General features: G+C 39.3%; 1 protein-coding gene across 1 annotated transcript in view; it reads right to left on the reverse strand.

Annotated features, from left to right (window-relative positions):
• Positions 1 to 14,165, reverse strand: part of emilin1a (elastin microfibril interfacer 1a) — a 31,901-nt gene extending 17,736 nt beyond the window's left edge. Inside the window, exon 1 of the mRNA XM_008398165.2 lies at positions 13,842 to 14,165. Coding sequence (XP_008396387.1) covers positions 13,842 to 13,954 — 113 coding nt within the window. The 5' untranslated portion in view covers positions 13,955 to 14,165. The remainder of the gene's footprint in view (positions 1 to 13,841) is intronic.
• Positions 14,166 to 17,648: the final 3,483 nt, after the last annotated feature.

The raw sequence follows: 17,648 nt of genomic DNA on the forward strand, positions 1-17,648 counted from the left end.
TTTCTTAATCAAATTATGTATGACGGTATTATTGCCCCTTACTATACTATTGTCTCTTATGATACTTATAAGAGACAAGTATTATATTGTCTCTTATAATACTTCCACATTATAAGAAGTTTCTTATAATACTTCCATATTATAAGAGACAAGATGGACCTCACTGAATATGGTGGTCTACAGAGGAAGGTACTGACAACGGTGTTTATGTCACACAGGTTTCAGGTCATGATGGTTTCATGATGAATATGGATTAGACCTGAGGTCACTATTGTCTAAAATACCTCCCTAAATAAAACACTGTTATCCTCTGAATCCCCCTGATTTCTGTTTAAAACAAGTACATTGAAAGACTTTGTAGAGAAGGCCTTTCTAATGAAAACTGTGCTCATCTGGTACATTCACAGCATATCATATTGCTGCAAACTGAAAGACACTCAGTGGAGCTCAGACTGCAGCCAGAATCAGCTCCAGCATAAGTGAATGTCATTTGGCTGAAATAATCTAACACTTATCTAAACAGTTCTAGAATTTTCTTTTTTTTCTGCATTTGTGGTTTTTGCTGTGATCCAGTTACATTCTTGCTTTGCCTTTTCTGTGGTTTTTAGGCATTTAGTTGCTTCTTTTTTGTTTAAATCAGAACTGTTCTGGGTAAAACAGTTCTGATTTAAACAAAATCAGAAGAGCTTTAACTCTATCATGCCATGTGGGTTTGTCCATTTATCCAGCCCTGGTCTCTGTTTATTATACAGTGCATGTTGGAGAGCAGATTATCTAACAACACCATCAGGAGCTGAATAAACAGACAGAAGAGAAAACATGAGAAAAAAAAAAACAGTTCAGATGTTTCCTCATGTGGTCCAACTGGGTTGTTTTTGTCACGGTGATTCAGTGAAACGTCTGTCCAGTTTACTATCAACACTCGTAGAGTCCCAGATAAAGCTGGCGACTCACACGCCCTTATCTAATCTGATGGAGAGCAGCTGCTGCTCTTACACAAACAAACAATCTGTCAGTTTTTTTTCGCTTCTGACCAGACAGATTCGCTTCATCCACGTTACAAACCGGCTCCGTTTTCACATGCTGTCCGTGTCACACAGCCAGAGAGTTCATTTTCCATCATTTCATCCCAGAACTCTGTGAGAGGAGTCTTTGTGTTTGTCAGAGCAGGACCAAGTGAGAGTGTTAAGCGCAATTAAGTGCAAGTGGGCGTTAGCGTTGGGCAGCTCAACTGGCTGGGCGGGCGGTCCACATGAAATGAGCTGAAAGTCCTTCCTGTCACTCTCCATGTTTGAATAAAGGTCACAGGAGCCTTTAAAAATGCCAATGGACCCCGACCCCGACCCCGACCCCTTCCCCCCCAGAAACAACACAATAGGTTTATTTGTGCGTGTTCCTGCACGCACGCTTTCTGCTGCATGGGTGCTGCCTTTAACTGGCCTTTTTCTTGTTTGTTTCATTGTGTTTATTTTTATGTGTTTCATTGCCATAAATCTAAAAACTGAGAAAATGTTCCTATAGAAAGTTCAATAACTTGACTTCAGAATCTTTCCATCATTTTAATCCCTACAAATCACATACACAGATAATGACAATAACACATAAACATGGCCAAATGTCTTTGTAATTTTAAAAAAGCAAAGGGTATCCTTGAAGGTTTTTCTCTTTAATAATAAGGTTTCTTCCCAGGTGTAATAAAGGAGAAAAATATGAATAAAAAACACACAAAACTAATTTGTTTCAGTCATTCCTGTGACATACATTTGTTTATGTTGTATTGTGTTGTATACTTCAGCTAATGAAAACCCCAAATTTTTGTATCTCAGTATAAGACCTTAATTTATGCATAAATGCTATGGCATGGTCAGCACACTTCCTCTAATCAGCTATTGCTTTCATAGAAAAGTTAATTTTTCGTTTAGAGCTTTTGCTAACTTTTAAAACGTTTAGCATGCTTAGCTTCCTCTAAATTAACTTTCCTGGATAAACTCTAAAGTTATAATTGGCTTAGCTGTTTTGTAAACCTTTAATTGAATAAAGTTTGACATCTGTGTAGAAGAATTGGTCATCGACTGTCAAGAACTCTTCAAGGAGTTGGAGGTTTACATTCATGCTTTTATTTTGAAGTGGGTGAAGACTGTTTACGCGTTTCCGTTTCCTCTACAGTGGTGAGATGAATGTGAGACCAGTGGGATTTTCCAACATGGCCAAAAAAATCTGAGGCACTTTGGTTTTGTTGGTCATCAAATTATGTGGGCGACATTAAGAAGTACATAACATTTGCTGGAGGTTTTCTCATCTACTGCTGGCTTTGTTCCTACATGGTTACAACACAAGACAGAAATGAAATACTGTGAAAGAGGTGCTACACCTGTTTCACCAGAGGAAACCACATGCTGACGGCAACTGATTTTGTTTTGCAAGACAGACTAAACTTTGACTGAAAGTATCCAGGTGATTTACCAGCCCAGGATCGTGTGCCAAGAAGTCGTTATAACCCTTTTCCATGATCCACAAATTAAGCAACTTCTTAACCATAGAGTTTCAACTTCTTTTTACCTTGTAGCTGTAGTTTTTTAAGAAAACAAAGTGTAGCTTTAGCTGTCACTATGGGCTCTGGATATGTCACAGTGTGCTTTAGGCTATAAACTCAGTGATTATTTACTCCTATCTTGTAAGAAAGGAAGTCATTCTTGACTGTTGCATCAGCTAACAGAGAGCTAACTCATAAGATTGGGCCAGATTTACATTAAATTTGTTATGTGGATTGTTCCACACTGAACTGAGATTCTTTACCAAACAGTTTAGTGTCATCAGCATAGACTGATGAAAGCATGAGAAATACAGTTTATGGAATAATCAAAAGTTTTTTCCGAAACTTTGCAACAATCTCGTTTACCTCTTTCTTGTGAAGTGAAAAACGCTTATGGCATTGTCAAATCTTGTCTCGTCTTGAAATGCAAATGATCCTAAGTAAGCAACCACAATTGGCACGAAACAGAAATATAAGCGGGAAACATGGCAACTCGGATAAGTTGGCCGGTCTTCATTACAGCAAGTCCAAACGTCTAGTGGTGAGCCGACCGCTGTAGAGTTTTAATTTTATTTACACAGCCATAACTCAGCATGAGTGGAAACGTTGCACCTGCCTGGGCATTGCTTTATCCCCCAATAAATTTCACTTCTTATTAAACGTCAGACACTTCAGAGCCAAGCAGGAAGTCGCAGTCTGACATCTCGACCCACACATGCTGGGTCCATTTCACTCAACAGCATCTCTGCTTGAGCCCTACAAGGGAAGAAGGACTGAGGAGTAAAAGAGGAATACTCTGTTGCAAAAGTGACACAGAGAGTATGTGGGAGGAAGAGGGAGTCAACGAAAGACAAAAAAAAAGAGAGAGCTGAGGTTCAATGATTTAACAAAGCAATCACTTGGCAGTGCCTATTGAGGGAACTTTTCATTAAGCTTTTAAGGAAAGCCCCAGACACAGACCTGGGAGGGGGGACTATCTTGTCGTTTGAACTGCGACCCACTCAGGTCAAGCACCCCTACGATGCTCTTGTAAAGACATACAAAACCAACCAAAGGTACACATATTGTCACAGACGACAGCGTACACACTTGAGTGACCTCGCTCCTGCCTGAGTGATCACACTCCAAGAGACAAACAGCCAGAGAGGTGAGTGCTGACTTTTCCCTTTGGAGCTGCTCCAAAATCAAGGAACGGGAGGTCTGTGTAAACCCTCTCTCTGATTGTTTAGCCTGACGGTCAAGAAGATATACACAGAAGGTCTCTGATACAGCTGTTGGGTTCAGTATTACTCCTCAGATATGAAGTGTTGACATCTCAAGAGTTTTTTTTTGGGTGCTTCGCTTTAAGCCATTTATGGAAGCATTTGTTTGAGTCGGGACAAAGCCTTAAAATAACAGCCACCCTAAAAGACCCTCAGCTAGCTAAAACTTTACTATCCTCTCTGAAGCCTGGCTCCTCATGCTGTTCCATTTAGGCTTTAAGAGGAGGTTTATAGTTTCAATTGTTCTGTTATAGGGTGGGATTTGATAACTGTTGGGAGGCAGTCCAAGCCTCCGCAGCGCACCCAAAGTTTATTTAAACATAAAACAGCTTTTGAATGCCATGAATGCTGGAAGATATGCTAATTAGGTGACAATGGTGGAGCCTGGAATGCATTCCCTTTCCCACAGCATTGCCAAAAGCAAAGAGTTTCTGTACTAAGCTAATTAACAGCGTGTAAAAATCACACATAGATTGTAAGTGAATAAGAAAAGGAAAATCCTGTTATGTTTTTATTTCCTGATTACACATTGGTACCTTTCAATGGAGTGTAACTGTGTGACAATGCTCTTTGAATTGCAGGAAATAAATGACAAAGCAATGTACTATAGCTGTTTCTGAAGACATAAACCACTCAGATGTGAGGCTATATGGATATTGAGAGAGCTGATGGACCAGAAAGAGTGTAGAGTCATTAAAGGGGTTTTTACACAAGAGCAGTTCAGTCTCCTTCAGAGGGACCTGTATTGTTTTGACTAACGCAAAAGCTCATCTGAACTCTGGTATGTACCAAGAAGGCAAGCCCTGGTCTTCCTATAAATGTAGGTGTTGAATCATTTGCAAGTGGAATCCAGTTCAGTTAGCTGGAACTGAGAATGAAACTGGGCTCTTAAGCAACCGAAAAGAGGTAAACTAAAGTGAGGAAGTGATGTCTCTAGGATGTATCTGTGATCAGAAAACTGTTAAATTGTTGCTATTGACTATGCAAAATATGTCACTTAATCACGTGAGACTAAGAAACTAAATAGAAACTAGATTGTTTTTCCAAGTTTTTTTTGCCAACATAGCTGTGGCTTCTACTTGTTCAAGTCGAGGTAGTTTGTGGATGTAGCACACATAGTTGGGGCTCATTAAACGGAGGTATTTACAAAAACATTGGAAATTTAAACTCAACCTATACATTCTCCCTCCTGATATGTTGATCAAATTGCCGACTTTGCCTAAACTCACACCACAGTTTATTTCACGTCATTAATAGCATTTCCTCTTACACTGAAGCATACATATAAGTGTACAAAAAGACTAAGTGCTAACCTGTTTTTTCTGTATCTGCGAGGCAAGATAATGATGGGCCATTTCTCCATGGTTACAAATGATTAGACATGTACTTTCTCTATAATGCAATATTTGATTGAATCTTTCTGATCTTATCAGTGTCCTGAACCACCTCATGGAGGTTTTCTGTGCACAGCCTGCTGGGAGGAGATCTTGAGCCAGATACAGAACAAACTGGAGGGAGTAAATTTCCCTTCTGGACTAGGATCAAGGAAATCCTTAAAGGGGGATGGATATTTGGGTTCCCCTCCAAATATCCATTGCAATCAGATCTAAAAAAAGACAACAATGGATGGACGGATGAAAGGATACAAGATGTTTATAGCGCCGACTTATATAGTATTTCTTCTAAAACTCACCAATAAGTGTACATAGAAGTGTGTTGTTGGGGGCCACATCAGTACAGTGCCTTGCTGAAAATGGAAAATTCCACTCCTGGTATCGGTCATAAAACTCCCAAACTTAAACTACAATTGCATTGCTTTTTGTCAATCATGGGGTCAAGATGTAACTGTAGCACTTCACTCAGACATCTGAATCAACTCTGCTTTGTCTTTAATCCCGTTCGGCTGTGAAAGGCTGCTGTTCACATGGAAGTGCCAAAAGCTTTTAATTTCAAAGGGGGATGATGCCTTTCTATTTAAAGTGTAACACATGAACTTTAATGAGAGAAAAAACGACCAGTGATGTTTTTTACGGCCATAGACATGCCATAACCAATTGGATGTCTATGGCATTGAAAACAGTAAATGGAAACTTCTTTCTTTGACACGGCTGCTCAACATCAGAGCTGAGATTTGAGGAAATCTAGTCTGTTCTTGAGCTGCACAATATATTTAATTGAGGTCATAATCACAATATCACATATAAGTAGCTGAATTTGACAAATTATTATATTTCAGTATCTTGCTATGTAAATATCTGTCATTTGCACAGACTTTTACTCCCCCACTCCTACAGATTGTAGACTCTTATTTAACTTAAAAGCCTCTTAGAGAGTAGGAGGAAAAATTATGATGATGGGAAAATAAAAATGAGGAAAATGTGGTTAACTAAAATCAGTATTAAAATATTTATTGCAGCAATCAAACCCTTAGAATTGCTGACCAGCTTTTCTGAATGACTCCACAAGGATTTTGATTACTTACCTCACATTGGAAGGCTTCCTTACTGTCACCTTAATTTTTAACTCCATCCAATCAGATTCAAGTGGTCTATGGTTTGGTGGCTCAGAAACGTTAATATGTTATGTTTATATAATATTTGTGTCAAAAGACAGATGCTGGTGAAATTAAAAGTTTACTTCAAGCCTAGGAGAAACTTTAGCTTCCTGTGTCTAACACTAAGACATCAAAGCTTCTCATAATGCTTGAAGGGAGTCACCCTACTCAGCACTCTAAAGCTGCACATTATGAAGGAGGAGGAAAGCTGCGGTCTAATAAATTCCAGAATCACCAACCAAGATGAAACAAGAAGGATTTGGGAGTTCATCAGGAACATTGATGTACATTGTGATTGATGTATTGCCTCATGTTTAGGGCAACTGCTCTGATTAGCTAAAAGGTCTTCCTGTCATGGGACTTTAGCTCCTTTCAGAAGGCCGTTTCATAACAAACTCCACCTTCATAGACAGTGATTACAGTCAACACTCTAGTCAAGCTGCCTACCTTCTGCTGTAATGTGTACTTAAACAACATGTAGTCTTTGCTAAACAATTTCACCATATTATTGCACCTAATTACCAAATCTAAGACTAACATAATAACAGTCAGTCAACTTCTACTCTTCATTTCAGCCTTGACAGCATCTTCTGTGAGGGCCTATTGGTGCCAGGCGATGGTGTGCAAACTAATCCGCGAATGCTCAAGTAGCGGAGCAAATGTTTTTGTGTTTTTGCTAACTATGAAAATGTTTTGCACACTTAGTTTAGACTTAAACAGATGTCCTTTGTGCTTTCTGACCGAAGCCCTAATGTGCTTAATTGGGCAAATTCAGCAACGGAGTTAGCTATACTGAGCAACTATTGAACTGAAACTATGAGTGAAAAGTCTGTTCCAAAGTATCACTTCCTAAAATGCTAACTGTAAGTGTGCCGTAACAAATTTGATCCCACTGACGGTGAAATACGATTTTTTAGCACATATTCTGTTATGGGCATATGGTGGGTATCAACATGGTTTTAGTGCTTTAGCAATAGCTTCAGCTAAATAACATGATGGTATAACTCCTCAGCATTAGCTTCAGCTACATACTGTGTTAGAATAGTGTTTTAGTATTAGCTTCAGCTAAATAACATGTTAGTATCTTGCTTTAGCATTAGCTTCAGATAAATATGTTGGTATAACTCTAGTATTAGCTTCAGCTTTATACCATGTTATTTAGCTTCAGATAAATAACATGTTGGTATAATTTTTATCATTAGCTTCAGCTACATACCATTTTAGAACAGGGTTTTAGTATTAGCTTCAGCTTCAACTAAATAACATGTTAGTATCTGGCTTTTGCATTAGCTTCACATAAATACCATGTTGGCATAGCACTTTAGCAATAGCTTCAGCTACATACCATGTTGGTATAGCACTTTAGCAATAGCTTCAGCTACATACCATGTTGGTATAGCACTTTATCAGTAGTAGACCTAATGTTGATGATTAGTACTTTAGTGTTATTGCAACTAAGTTTTAAGCTAGCGGTGCCCACCAGTGGTGTTGTGTAATATTTTACTTCACATCCTCTGCAGTTTAAAAGATAAACCATGTTGTCTTCCACCTAAGCAGAATGTAGAGGGTTGCAGTCATTTTCAAAGTAATCTCCACTGTTATAGCCATAGCTGTTGAGATATATTACTTAAAACTGCAAAATTCAACTCCATGGTGGTCCTAAATGAAAACCCCTGAGAGGTGTTTAGGTCTGGACCAACTGGCTGACATAAACCGTCCACACAGCCAAAAACCGGAGCTGTGTGCACTGAAAAGCAGACAGAAATTGAGTCCTATTAAAGTCATTGTTTACTCTTAAACTGTTTTATTATCAGTTTATCTAAAGCCTTGCAAGACTTTTTAAATTAAAAGAAAAAAAAGCATAGACCTATTTTCTGAGAGACTATGGTGTAAGTCTTTTTATTATACAAGCAAATTTGGATTTGGAAGCGCAACCGGTTTATCACTTCTGCTATACTCAGTAACTTATTTACATTTCACCAGGTATCCCAGCTTTTGAAGAATTATCTGTATCATCATTTATTGTTTGGTTCAGATATATATCTTACCAATGTTGTCACTATGAAGAATTCTATTGTAGTTTATTATTATCCAACAATATAACACTAGGAATTCACAAAGGGAGGAGAACAAAGAGACTGTAGTTCTTCACACTAGACCCACTGAGATTCATTATTTTGCCCAGGGACAGTTTTTAATGGATGCTAAATTACAGACAGCTGTTGGCCTCCTGTGCCCATACTGGCAAAACTCTACAGTATTTTCAAGCCTGATTCCTGTCTGTGAGTTGCTGTTCCAATTTTTACCACAACTCCTCTTGGCAACACTCTCTTGGTGCCTCTGGTCATGCATGTAAGCAGAAAGAGAGAAAAAAAAAGATGGATGGGTTTTTTGGCGCTACATTACATCATACTCTGGTGAGGCCCACTTATTAGTGAAAAACACTTATCTACAGCCTCTTTAACAATACGCTTAAAGTTGTAACTTAGAAGTCTACTTGTCATTTGTTTCTGAAAGAACAAAAACAGAAAGGGGTGGGTTAGAGTTAACCTGCCGCTGTCACCCCTCTGAAACATGAAATGAAGTAGTCACAACCGCATTCAAATGATTTATGTAACAGAGAGTAAATTTCGCACCTTGAAAGTGTTATGTGGCCATGACAGACCACATTTGCAAAAAAGAGCCCAGGGGTTATAAAGCAAAAGCAAAAGAAAAAACAAAACACAGAAACCATTGTGGATGTGGAATAGCAACAATTTCTTTCTATTAAAACACATAAACCACTGTAAAGTCAAAAGTGTACCAAGGCAGAACAAGTAACTGGACTTCAGCTAACAATAGTTCCTTCAGTAGCAATAATACAAAGAAAGTGATCAAAGTGTTTGAATGTAACATATTATGCTTCGTTGAACAAGTTAGGATTGGTCTATGGGTTCTACAAAACATGTTCATTTTCCTTTTTTTTGCACAAAATCATCCTTATATTTTTGTATATTTTAGTCTGCTCAGCCCTACCAATTTTCAGCTCCTTTCAGAATGAGCTGTTTTAGGGTCTCTTGTCACTTTAAATCCAAATAAGTTGCTGCTTGCCAAGCTCTCACCCAACTCAATGATCAAACTCGCATGTGAAAATAGCTGCAAACAGATGCGCAAATATACAACTGTACATTTCTGAAAAGCAGAAGTGAAGACTCCAGTACAACCAACAATAATGCAGCAAGTGGCTTCTGGATGGTAAGTCAACAACAAAATACTTTTCTTTGCCGGCAGCCATTGTACAGTGCACACAGTGGTAAAACCAGCTGACCAAATATGCTGGGGCTTCACTTGTGTTGCTAGGAAGACTGGTGGAGCACCACTGCGATTGTTATATGAGGGGACGGGCTTCTCTGGGGTTGCTAGGTAACGGTGCAGTGCTCATCGATTGCGACTCAATTGGAGAGGTTTTTGAAACAGCTCATTCACCAGACACCATAAAACATTAGCTTATTGAGGAAAAAAATATTTTTTTAAGTGCTTGTGCTGTTTTTAGAAACAGTTGAGATCCAATTGGATGTACAATAACATGCACAACGTGCATAATACGTCCTCCTTAGAATAGGAGATATCTGGCACTTATTTTGTGTGGAACCAGTTACATAGCATCCTTTGGTTTCACTTTATTCTTGCAACCAAACATATTTGCAGGTTATGGCCAGTCGGATTGGTGATTTATGAGCTAGCTTAGAGAGGGGCAAATCTTTGGCTAAGCTTTTGTATTCCGTTTATTCAGGCACCCTAAAACAGATATATTTGTTAAACTCTGATCTTAGCACAGACTCCTGTGGTTCACAGTCTGACCTGCCCAAATGTTGAGTGTGTTTTATTAAGGCGATGGTTGACCTTAGACCTACGCAACCTATGCTGGTAGCGTAGGTCCTGTAGTCTAGAAGTAAGATTAAGTTCCTACTTTTACACTCACTAAAATAAAGCCAGCCAAAGTTAGTTTAAAACCTTTGCAAGCTTAATCCTTTCCTGCCTCAACTTCTTGCTAACATCCAGTGGCGATTGAACACCTTGTTCATCAAATGAGCAAAAATTGCTTCATTTGTCTAGCCAGAACTACGCTGCCCCGTTTGGTGAATTTTGTGGGATGATGGGCTGTACTGAAACTTTGGCAGGAGTTGTGTCGAACCGCTCTGGGTCCTCCCGATCCCCCATAAGACCTTGTCTAATAGCCTTTGCCACTTTTGGAATACTTCACACATCTGTCAAAACAGATCAATTGAGTTCAAACAGATGTCAGAGGGGCAAACTGAATTGCCACAGGCCAGTGCATTCTTCCTCCTGATGTGTCACTGTGTGTGTGTGTGTGTGTGTGCGTGTGCGTGTGCGTGTGTGTGTGTGCGTGCGTGCGTGTGTGTGTGTGTCTGGAAGGCACAGGCCAGTCAAGCAGACTCCTTCAGAGAGAAGGCATTCAACAACATCAACAATCCAAGCTCCCTCTTCATCCTATCAGCCTGTCTTTTCTCCCGTCATGTCACTGACCCTCTTACCCCTTTTGTTGCACTTTCATACCCTCTTGTCATGCCTGCTTGCTTACTTTCACTTCAAATACTATTTCTTCCAATTTTCTCTAAATAAAAAAGTTAAGTTTATCCAGTCTGCTTGTCTTATCCAAACGCGTTGCCTCCGACTGCCTCCCTCCTTTGCAGCAATCACAAGCTCGGCCTCCTCATACACCGACAGATTGACCAGATCTCATCACTCAGGCAGCCAATGCAACCGCAGAAGCAGCAGCAGCCGCGACCTGAGCCAAACAGAGCAGGAAACCCTAGTCAAAGCTCTGCCCTGAGTGCACAAAGTGCAAACACATGCAAGCAAACGAGCAGAAGATCTCCACGTGGAGGGAGATGTGTCTTTCATTTACACTGACGTTTCTGTTGTGACCTCCGTAACATTCGCACATGCACACCATCCCGTTCGCCACTCATCTGGCTAACCGAAGTATGTTAAATTGTTGATTTACAAGCACACAATCAACACACACGCACACACATGCATACAGATTTACGCTCATGGTGGTGGTGGGCCTCTTCCAAGTATTCTTAAGGTGGAAAGTGGTGCACAATAAAAACAGTCATGTCTTGGCGGTAAGCGACTATTCATCACTGTAATCTAAATCATTTCCTTAGCGTTCCATACAGGAGGTCGGATTAGTAGCTGAAACACTGCTCCAAAGTCTGCTGGGGTTTGTAATTCGGAATATTTCATCTATAGCCCACATAAGGTATAAATTATGTCACAATAAATATGAAGGCAAAAGTAGGGGGTGAAAAAAAATGACACTTCTAGATCCATTTCATTACAACCGTCCGTGCAACGTGTTACTCCCCCAACCTCCTCGTCAATATAATCCCCCAACTTAGAGAAATGAATTCCTTCACCACCAGGCTGACGCAGAGGGCCTCAAAAAGAAGTCCTGGACCCCCTGAAAACCTTGCACCAAAGGCTCTGGAACAGTAAATATTTGTAATCCTTAGAAGCCTTGTCTATCTCAGGGCTCCAAGAATCTCCACAACACCACCCAACACACCCACCCACTCACACAGCGCTCTTACTCAGAGCGCCCACTGAGCAAGAGTCCTAATAACCAATGAGACATTTCCTGTAAAAAAAAAAAAGAAAAAAAAGAGAGATGTCAGTGCATGTGTAACTCCAGAGGTCTTTTCACTTTAAAATACATTGGCTCTTTGCAAAGGTAAAGCACTTTATTCAACTGAGGAAGGAATTTTGTCTTTTGGATTGTACTTATCAACCATAGGTTCCTGTTTTTTCTGCTAAAATTATCAGAAAATTTTGTTTTTCAGAGTTTAAAATCATAATAAATTGATATGCAGCACCTTTAGAAGTAGTTTCATACAATTTTGGACCACTACAACCAGTAGTGTATTTTCTTAAGATTTTACATGACAGATATAGATCAACACAACGTAGTGCACAATTGTGTAGTGGAAGAAAAATCAGAAAAGCGTTAAATTTTCTTTAAACAAACAAAAACCCTTAGAAGTGAAACCTACATGTTCTGTGAAAGCCTCGGAGGTTTGTTAGTGAACAACATGATGAAGACCAAGGGACACAACAGACAGGTCAGGGAGAATGTCTGAAACAGGGTCAGATGATAAAATGATATCCCACAGAGCTCCCTTCAACCATCATCTGAACATAGAAAACCTCTGCTAGACATGACCGTCCACCTAAACTGGCAATCAAAGGAAAGGACAACATTAATGCAGAAGCAGCCAAGAGGCCAGTGGTAACTCTGGAAGAGCTACAGAGTTCCACAAGAAACTTTTGACAGTTGAGAGTTTTATTTTTAGATTAAGCCAAAATTAGTACAGTCCACAGTTTGTCACAAGCCATAAAGAGGAGGCAGTAAACACATGCTGTTCTGGTCCAATGAAACCAAAACCTTGAGCATGATGTACCTCCTGTGACACATAGTAGTGGAAGCATCATGGCGTCACGATGTTCTGGGGAAATGAATGAAGGGTAATCCTGGATGAAAATCTGTCAGAGGCAACAGAAGACCTGAGACTAATTCAGAGGTTTATCTTCCAGCGCATCTGTATTTGAGGACGACCCAGTCAAAGTCCAGACTTAAATCCAATTGGAAGCCTGCAGCAGGACTTCAAAAGTACATCCAGTCCACCTGGGATTTACTAAAAAGAAGAATGCAAAAAACTTAAGTCTCCATATTATTTGCACATGTGTTGCCATGGTTTAGAAACACCTTCAAACTATGCAGCTGTGTTCCTTCAGCCAAAGCATTAACTCATAACTCACTATACATGTCAGACTTTTCAGGTTTGTAAAACCAATTTGAAAACATATAATTTTTTTGGATTATTTTCAAATTCATGCAGGGGTTGGCGATATGAACATATAATTTTATCACAACATTCTTGTAATAATGATAAGAATGATGATTAAAAACTACAAATTACTTCTTTTTTAGGTAACTGCGTGACATAGTTCATAGCGTCACAAACATAAATGCTGCTCTTGAAAGAAGCTTCTCCAGGATGCCGTAGACTTAAAGAAGTGTAATTTATATTGAGACTTCATTTAATCATATTTTCTAATTACTGATGCTGGAACAAACAATGGGGAAAATAATAAAAAATAACGTTTTAGTCTGTTTTTTTTAACATTAACTGGAATTTATTGTGATAACGATAAATAAAAAATTTTAACCTGATAAACTTATCAAGATAAATGATAAACAATATGATAATTGCCCGCCCCTATTTATGCAACCGGTCTATCTGATAAAATTCCAGTAAAATGTAATATTGCATTTGGAACGTAAAGAAAAGCCAAAAATTGTTTTGGGGAAAGACTCATAATTGACTAATTAGTTTAGTTCACAAATGACGTCGAAATATGTCGAAGTGTCCAAACATTATTTAATTATTAATTAAACAATGTCGCGTTTTCCCCCGGGGCTTACCTGTGTCTGCTCGCCGCTCTCTGACTTGCCTGAACGCTGGAATCGGCGACATATCCAAGACCCGAACCCTCCCGGGTCAACACGAAGGCGAGTAGGTAAAACAAAGTCTCCATCGTTCCAAACAAATCACTGTAACGAAGGTCCAAAGCGTCTCCAGGTTATGTCAGGTTCGCCCTGGTGTGCGCGAGCCTCAGTAGCGTGCCGACGGAGCGTGGACCGGCAGAACCATGGCTTCAGAGTGAGTGGGTCCGGCTGCAGGGTCCGAACATGTGTGGTTCAGACGGCAAACTGCTGCTGCTGAGGAGAGGAATGGGAAAGTTTCCTGTCAGACTTCCAGCATCTGAATGGGTCTCTCTCTCTCTCTCTCTCTCTCTCTCTCTCTCTCTCTCTATCTCTCTCTCTCTCTTTCTCTGTGTGTGTGTGTGTGTGTGACAGCGCGCGCCCTCCATAACCCCATCTACACACACACATACGCATCCAATCTGCCTTATTTCCTTTTCTGTTTCACTTTAACATTCAACAGAAACCGCATCACTGGCAGTGAAAATATTTCTGGACCTTTCCAAAAAGTAATCTTACATCTACTGTAAATAACGCTGCTGAGGGAATCAAGCCCCCACGTAATGTATTCTTTGGAACAGGTGGAAGTTGTTAGCAAGGAGCRTAGAAACTATTGTGCCACGGTATAGAAAACTGTACAATTACATCTGAAATTTTTGTCGTTTCTTTTTGTGTGAAACTATCTAGCACATGATGACTTTATGATGGAGCTGAATGGTAGCTCTACTTTCCTTAAAGTGTGGATGTGTGGTTTAGTCTTGAGTAGTCAGAATATTCGTGTAGGAAACTAACTTATGATTAAGAAGAAAAGTTGCCACCAGTGATCTTCCTGGGTGAAACATGTACTGCTTATTGAACATGTGAAGTGTTTACTGTCGGAGTCAGTCTGATAAAAAAAAGAGAAGTGGTGCAACAAGCAAGAACTATTCTGTCAGACTAAAATAAAGTTTTTGGTTATCCATTCTCAATCCCTGTTTAACAAATGACTCGGTAGAGACTTTATATACATTCTAAAGCATGGTTACTGTTACAGAATCATTGGTTATAGTTTTAATAGCTTTCTACCACTTATAATCAGTTGCTGAGACCTCATCTGGGTTTTTTTTTACTTTACAATGAAAACTCAGATAAGAAAAGGGCAGAATAAATTAAAGTTCTGGGGAAAATAAATTCCAGGTCTCATATTAAAACACTTATACAGTTTGTGTCACACTTTATACATTTTAGAAGACTACAAGAGGCACATTCAGCCAGGAAAAAGTGCTAATTTGTTCCACTGACAGATAAATGTAGAACAACACTTTATTCATAACATGTTATTCTTTATGAATAAAGTCCAACATGACACTTTGTGTACATTTGTGGACATTATAAAAAGTCAGAGTTTACATATTTAACAATAAATGTCCTTTCTAAGCGTTCCATTACTCATTTAGCTAAAATGCTGTAAAATGGTTGTTAATGAGGAGCAACAGAGAAGCCGTATCAGCTGTGAAATAAAGATGATTCCTGATTATTAAAATAAATATGTAAAAACGGCAGCTCACAATCCAAAGTCACCTAATTGCAAATGTTCACTCCAAGGGCAGAAATAAGTGTTAATAAGAGTTTGCTAAATGAAAAAATATTATTAATTACAATAAAAGAAAGTATGAATCATACTACCAYGTGGTAGAGTTAACTAAAGGGGGCTGAATACTAATGTCCAGCACTTTTTTGACTTAATTGTAAGAAGAAAAGAAAACATGTATGATTCTGACTCTACTTTAGACTTATGCTCCTGTGTTTATCAGTCTATTTCATGCAATCAAACACACACACACACACACTAATTAGCTTTTTAGCTAATTTTGACTAACTGATTGGACTAAGTTAATGTTAGCCACCATGCTAGCACAAGCCAACATAATATTGATAGCATTTAAGCATTACTTTTTTAGCTAAATTTTGACTTAAAAGCTTAAATTGACTGACTGACTGACTGGCAAAAATTGATGTTAGCCATCATGCTAGTGTAAGCCAATTAAGTTAATGTTAGCTTTTTTTTGTTGCTATTTTCGACTTAAAAGGCTAAAACTGACTTACTGAATAGACTACATTAATGTCAGCCATCATGCTAGTGTAAGCCAGCATGATATTGATAGCACTTAATCTAGTGTTAGTTTTTAACCAGTCTTGACTCATATGTAAACGCGAATGTTTGTTGCTGCAATGTAGAAAAGTTAAAAGCGGGTAAATATTTTTTTTATCAGACACTCAGCATATTGTAGATTCTTCTCGTCTGCACTAATTAGTCGATCTTCTTGCCGAAATGACCTGAAAGCTAATCTGTTACTTGGATTGGTCAAAGTGTATGTATTCCCAGTGATATGCAGGGCCCTTGCCTCACTATTTCTAATCAAAGTCGATCTTTAAACACTCATGCTGTCTGCTCTGTGTCCCTTTGGATCCGTGACTCAAATTTGCCCAACACACACACACACACACACACACGCACACGCACACACGCATGCACACACACACATGCACACCTGCACATCTGCATGTAAGTAGCAACTCCTTATCTGTTGGATAAGGAGGGTGTTTACAAGGTGTGATTGATGTTGTTGTCTTCATGGAGCCAAGAGACACTCCTGACTTCAGGCCATGATTTATGTTGCACTTCATTTCCCTTTCTACCATTTTTTCCCCTGTTGTTATGTGGATCCAAAGTTGGAGCACATTAGATGCCAAAAAGTTAAAAAATAGGATGCTGCAGGCTCAGCAGATCTGCTGTGCGTCACAGCGTTCCAGAAGTTGGTTTGAATTCCACGTCTGTCCTCTGGATTGTCTTTGCGCAATTTACTGAAACACATTTAGACTAACTGGACTCCAGATGCTGGCACTGTGTGAATCAAAAGGATTCACTCTTGGAAATGGTTCAGCCATCTTCCCTTTGAGCAGCCTTCTAGAGAGTCTTCATCACTGGCTTATTTCTGTTTACTTTTATTGTCTTTTAAAGCCTTTGTAGAGGAATGCCCAGCTCAGCAGCCCTCCCATCAGAACACTAATAATCCCTGCTGTTTGGTGACAGCACTCCCCACAGAGAGCCGGGCCAAGTTTACCGAGATGAGACCAGAACAGAAGCACACGGCCACATGCTAGTGTGTGATTTTAAACAGATACTTTGGTTACTTTGTACTTACGTGAGCCTGGAACATTAATCGGATGAGTAAAAGAACTGCGTTTCGCTCTTGTACACAGTTTGACAAGGCCAAACTAGCCAAGATGTTTCTCTGTTTTTCTTGTACTGTCATCCTTATGTCTGTGTTTGACAGCCAGGAATCAAACCCTGCAAGTTTAATGTAGTATTCCCAGCAATGAGATGCCTGAATTTTTTTGTAGAGCAAAAGAAAAAATGTTTGAATGCTTTGCTAAGACATTCAAACCCTTTCGAACTTTTGCAGCACTTTCTATGTCGCAACCACAGACTACAATGTATTTACTGGGATAGATCAACAGAACTCAATGAATTACTGTGAAATGCAAGAAAAATGTAGGATGCATTTTACTCTAATACCCCTAAAGAAAGATTTAGAGTGATTAAGGACTGACATGTTGCGTTTCAGTTGTATGGAACTTTAAAATTTCAACCTCCAAGTCGGAAAAATAAGCTGGAACGCCTTCCCAAGTCGAATTTTCCACTTGGATAGCGGAAGCAACTCCGACTACCCTTAGCTGCAACTTGTAATACCAACTTTGCGTTTC

This window comes from Poecilia reticulata, linkage group LG21 (assembly GCF_000633615.1).
Source record: "Poecilia reticulata strain Guanapo linkage group LG21, Guppy_female_1.0+MT, whole genome shotgun sequence".
Taxonomy (NCBI): Eukaryota; Metazoa; Chordata; class Actinopteri; order Cyprinodontiformes; family Poeciliidae; genus Poecilia; species Poecilia reticulata.